Below are 6,000 nucleotides of genomic sequence, written 5' to 3' on the forward strand. Positions count from 1 at the left end.
ACATGCCATCATTGACGATGGCAAGTGTTTGCCTGACTTTTGAATTACTTTTCAATCACCTGAAATTTCTGTAGCGCTTTGGTACTTTTGTTTTGCGGCAAATTCTGCTCTCACGTAACAAAGAAAGAAAAAGGAAAGCTGGAGTCGCTCAGTGGTAGAGTAGCTGACTCCCCCGCAGTGGTCAATGCCTGGGTCCCCGCAGGAACTTTTTTTATTATTATTATTCCGTGATATGGTTGCTATGGACAGCGGACATCGGCTGAGGCGTCGGACACCATCGCCTACCGAAACTGCTATCGGTATGATCCCGTAACAGCCTACGCTACAAATAGAGAGCTAACGTAATATGCTTTTAGATCCATAGCTTCTATATGTCGGTGCGCTCAACCACTATCCACATATACCAGAAAAGGACGAAAGACGAATACTCAGACAATATAGGCGCTGCCTGAAAACTAAACGTTCTGTTGCGTTCAAAGTATTATACCGACCGTGTTCAAAATTAAGTTTTATGGTTTTCTTAAAGTGAGGCACAGGGAGAGACGCGAAGAACACCTGTGCAAATGAGTTATGTGGCCAGGACGACACAAAGTTTGATGATAATTGCTGCCGTCAGCAGCCCAATCAACTAAAACATAATAATTAATTTTTTGTTGACTGCATCAAGTGGGTATGTTTGTATTGAAAAGTTAGAGGCAGCCATGTTTCTACACAGTATCAGTTGGAAGAATTATTGTAGCGTGTCGATGCTCTGAGATATCCGACTCTGAATTTTAGCTGTCGTTCCCGTGATTACGCATGCAATAGAGATAGGACCGGCGCAAAGCTCCTCCCTGATGTGATGCGGCTGTTGCGTGCGACATTTAGTCTGACAGCAGGGCGGATGCATATAGGCAAAGATACCCGCCATTGTTGCTCAGTCGCTATGGTGTTAGGCTGCTGAGCACGAGGTCGCGGGATCGAATCCCGGCCACGGCGGCTGCATTCCGATGGGGGCGAAATGCGAAAACACCCGTGGTACTTAGATTTAGGTGCAGGTTAAAGAACACCAGGTGGTCGAAATTTCCGGGGTCCTCCACTACGGCGTGCCTCATAATCAGAAAGCGGTTTTCGCACGTAAAACCCCATGATTTAGTTTAATATAGGCAAAGATGATAGCTGTTCCCCTTCCACTCTCGGCTGGCAAAGTCAAGATATCACAGCGCGTTTTGCTGGGCAAACCGCGCTGCGATATCTGTGATACTCCCCTTCGGCTTCTGCACTCGCGCCATTATCTCGGCCTGGCAGCTACCGCCATTGTTACAGGCTGCGCGGGCGCGTGTTACGCCAGCGCTTCCGGGTGCTTCGATTTTTTATTTCGCCAGAAGGGAGGGGAAGGGGGACGGTTATCATCTTTGCCAATGCCTCCGCCCCGCTGTCAGATTAAACGCCGCACGCAACAGCCGCGTCAAATCAGGGAGGAGAGTTGCGCCGATACTCTCTTGCATGCGTAATCATCGAACGGCAATTAAAAATTGGAGCCGGATATCTCGGAGCACAGATGCTCCAGAAGAATTCTTCCAACTGATATTGTGTAGAAGCACGACTGCCTCTAACTTTTCAATACAAACATACCCACTTAGTCCAGTCAACAAAAAGTTTATTATCATACTTTAGTTAGTTCGGCTGCTGACAACGATAAGTATCATCTCACTTTGTGTCCCCCTGGCTACATAGCTTATTTGCACAGGTGGTCTTCGCGTGCCTAACAGTGCCTAATTTTAAGAAAACTATAAAGCTTAATTTTGAACACCCTGTATATGCATACACAAAGGCATGTGGATGATGATTGCCTGATGCGCCTCGCAAATATGGCATACACCTTGTGCCTTTGTTCGTGTTGATATATAATTTTGACAGTATAATGAAACAATTTTCAGTCATCATGCGTGTTGTCTCAGTCTTTCTGTTGTCAAGCAAGCGCTGTTTGATTTAGGTGTTGTCAGTTAGGAACCGTCCAAGGGGAGATAATGCGGGGACAAGGATAGAGAGCACAAGATAGGATAGACAGCCATAGACCGGGCGATTTGATGGCATGTGTATATGCATCTCTTTTGAGCAACGACGCTTTTAAAAAACCTACATTGCTAATGATGCCCCTAAAGGGGTACCGGGCCTTCAATCTTAGAAGCAGCAAGATGGAATATTAGCTTATGTGTGGTAAAAGGGGCGCTTTCCTCGCATTACACGTTATATTAAGATGACTAATGTTGCCGTATAGATACCGATGGACAATTGCCACTGTGTCGCTAGTTTCAGGGTGACGCATGAACACCTTGGCCAGTTTTATGAAAGATCACGCCATCAGCTTTCAGATTAGGGCAATGCGTTCTTCCGGCACAACCAGCTGTGGTTTTACAGTTAGCTTAGCGTTTACACTAACATAGTAAAAGCAATTAAGCTATGAGCGTACTCTCGTCGAGAAAGCTGTATTTCATAGGGGAAGTAGGGGCGAGCACTGGCTTCACTTTGGCTGTTATAAAGCTGTGGGACCTTCCACTCCAGCAATTTTTTTTCTAAACCTGCTTGCTTTTGAGGAACACTAGCCGCTCCGTTCTTGAAGCATAACTTACCACAGCGATTCTACCCTTCGTTTTACAGATTATCTTTGTATGGTTCTCCTAACAAATGATACTATAACCACTGGAATGCCGCCTAGTTGCGGGGAGTTCTACAACTACACATGTGGAAACAAACCATTTTATCCGATCTTCAATAATACATGTGACCGAAATGTGACGGGACAAAGTGGTTAGGTTAATAAAGAACCAATAAAAAAATGATTTCAGGCTGCTTCATTTTATGTATCTTACCTTCAGGAGTAACAACCACATGAATCCAACATACAATGACAAGGAAAGCGTAGGAGGAATTATGAGAATATTTAAAGATATTTAAAGATTGTAAATAAATCAAAGTGAAAGTGTAAAAAGAAAACAACCGAAGTCATCTGGAGTCGGTTCTTTTTGAGTGTCGTTATATGGTTTTGCGAATGCTGCATGAAATTTTACGAAAAAAGAGGTCCTGAAAAATGGGCCGACGAAGCATTGTAACTAAAACGGACAAAAGAGAGCCTGTGGTAGTACGTGCGCCACCGTATTTGCGGCAGCTCAGTACACCATATGTATCCGTGGTAGTTGTGTCTGGCAAATTTATTCGTATCAGTTCCCAAAGCATGCCAGATTGTCAAACGAAAAGTAACTGCTACAGTCACTCTGGTGTAGGCGCTCTGTGTTTGTTGTCGCCCTCTGCTGTTGCGAGTTTGCTCGCGCTTGTGTGCTCCGTCGGACGGTAAATCATCGTTAATAAACTTCGAATATGTATACCACAAATTATGTATGCTCACAACAAACACTAAATAAGATTGCGAGCTTTTCTCCCCCTGCATCAACTGTGCAGGTTTTTGCGAAATTTAATGTTGATAGTTTCATAGTTTTGCTTGTACACAAAGGATAGCGAAGGTGCCTAAAGGAGTTCTCAAACATTTTGAATGGAAAGACCGCTCCTTTGCGGCATTGTTACACCGGTTACACGCACTGGTGTAACTTGCGCTAAACGAGTGATCAACTCTCGTAATTTGATACTTTCCGACTGAAACAGTTACAACACGCACGGAAACTTTGCGCACTGCACAAGCGTACCTCTCATACCGTGACAACAATTCCTGAGACTACAGTTGGCGTCGACAGCAGAAAGTGATTTAAAACGAAGTGGCAACGCAGGTAGCACAGCAAGAACTCATAACGTCATGAAAAGACATCAATACAGCAGACTGACGTCGAGATATTGAAGACGATAATTTTGTTGGCTGCATACGGCATAAGTTGTTCAAAATCGAAAATACGTCATAAATTATTTACGACCCTGAAGTAAAGGGTACAAAATAGAGGCTTGAAAAATTCATTTTTTCTTGCGACAACTAAACGTAGTTGGGCGCAACACGGCACGAAACGATAGTGTACTGGTTGATATTGTTACGTGTAGCTGGAGCCCAATACTATATACAATTTATTTACAGGGAAGGGAAGTTAACAAAAGGCCAAAATGGCGACGCTATATCAAGCGGGCCCACGTCGTCTTCTTCCTCCTCAGTGCAGCCTCACTGTGGCGGCTGTTCCGTAGCATCACCCCCGGCGGTAGAAGCACCGTCCCGGTGCTTAATCTACACATCCGCGGTGAAAGGTGTCTGGTATCGATTTAGTCTCGCCACGTGAACTTGCAGCCGACGATGACGCTGAGAGGTCGGCGGGATGACTTGATACGTGACATCGGTCACTTGTCCCATCACACGGTATGGGCCAGTGTAGCGCGACAGCAGCTTTTCTGAAAGGCCCACACGTCGAATGGGTGGCCAGAGAAGCACCAGAGAAACCGGACTAAAGTGCAAGTCGCAATGGTGGCAATCATAGAGGCGTTTCTGATGCTCCTGTGAGGCCTCGAGACGGGTGCGGGCGAGCTGGCGCGCGTGGTCGGCGTGTGCGATCACGTCGCGGGCGTATTCAGTGGTTGCACGTATGGCCGAGGACAACAAAGTGTCCCAGGGCAACGCGGGTTCTCTGCCATATAGGAGATAGAATGGTGAATAGCCGGCGGTGTCGTGACGCGATGAATTATACGCGAACGTCACATATGGTGAGTGAAAATCCCAGTCGTGGTCGTCGGTCGCAACGTACTTTGAAAGCATGTCGGTGATGGTCCGGTTGAGGCGCTCCGTGAGGCCGTTGGTCTGTGGGTGGTAGGACGTGCTGAACTTGTGCTTTGTCGAGCAGGAGCGGAGGATGTCCTCGACGACTGCCGACAGATAGCTGCGGCCACGGTCAGCGAGTAATTGGCGCGGAGCACCATGCACTAAAATGATGTCATAGAGCAGAAAGCCAGCAACGTCAGTAGCACAACTTGTCGGAAGGGCTCTGGTGATTGCGTACCGCGTAGCATAATTGGTAGCAATGGCGACCAATTTCTTTCCGAAGCCCGAGAGAGGGAACGGTCCAAGGAGGTCTAGACCAACACGGAAAAAAGAGTTCTGGTGGGATGTCGATCGGCTGGAGACATCCAGCTGGAGGTGTGGAGGGCTTCTCCCGCGCTGACAGGGCTCACAAGCGGCAACGTAGCACCGCACGGAGCGGGCGAGACCCGACCAAAAGAATCGACGGCGTGCACGGTCGTATGTGCGCGAGACGCCCAAGTGTCCAGCCAAGGGAGCGTCGTGAAGTGGTTGGAGGACAGTCGAACGCAGGTGTGATGGAATTACGAGCAGAAGGTCAAGGCCGGGTGGATCGAGATTGCGGCGGTGTAATGTCCCCTCCTTAAGGAGAAACATCCGGGGAGAGGCGTCGCCAGGCGTTGACTCCAGATGGTCGATGAGGGCTCGTAATGAAGGATCGCGGCGTTGTTCGTTGCCGATTTCAAGCAACTGGGACACAGAGAAAACGCAAGCGATGGCCTCCGCATCAGCCGGTTCGTCGACAGGTCAGCGGTATAAACAATCGGCATCCTGGTGCAAGCGTCCCGTCTTATATACCACGGAGAAGGTATATTCTTGCAGTCGTAATGCCCAGCGAGTGAGTCGTCCTGTGGGGTCCTTGAGTGAGGATAGCCAGCAGAGCGCGTGGTGATCAGTGATGACACAGAAGGGGCGTCCGTACACGTATGGACGAAACTTAGCAACAGCCCACACAAGAGCGAGGCACTCGTGCTCTGTGATTGAATAATTGCGCTCAGCGGGTGATAGAAGTCGGCTGGCATAGGCTATAACGCGGTCATGTCCACGCTGGCGTTGTGCTAACGCTGCTCCTATGCCGTGACCACTGGCGTCAGTTCGAACTTCCGTTGAGGCAGACGGGTCAAAGTGGGCCAGAATTGGAGGTGTGGTAAGGAGAGTAGTGAGCTGCGAAAAAAAATGCGGCATGGTCAGGTCCCCAAGAAAATGGGGCGTCTTTCTTCAAGAGGTCGCTAAGGGGA

General features: G+C 48.1%; 1 protein-coding gene across 1 annotated transcript in view; it reads left to right on the plus strand.

Moving 5' to 3' along the window:
- LOC142563833 (uncharacterized) overlaps nt 1–2,810 on the plus strand; it is a 91,043-nt gene extending 88,233 nt beyond the window's left edge. The window contains exon 6 of the mRNA XM_075674477.1: nt 2,641–2,810. Within this exon, the coding sequence (XP_075530592.1) occupies nt 2,641–2,795 (155 nt within the window). The 3' untranslated portion in view covers nt 2,796–2,810. The remainder of the gene's footprint in view (nt 1–2,640) is intronic.
- Nucleotides 2,811–6,000: the final 3,190 nt, after the last annotated feature.

Source organism: Dermacentor variabilis, chromosome 11 (genome assembly GCF_050947875.1).
Source record: "Dermacentor variabilis isolate Ectoservices chromosome 11, ASM5094787v1, whole genome shotgun sequence".
Taxonomy (NCBI): domain Eukaryota; kingdom Metazoa; phylum Arthropoda; class Arachnida; order Ixodida; family Ixodidae; genus Dermacentor; species Dermacentor variabilis.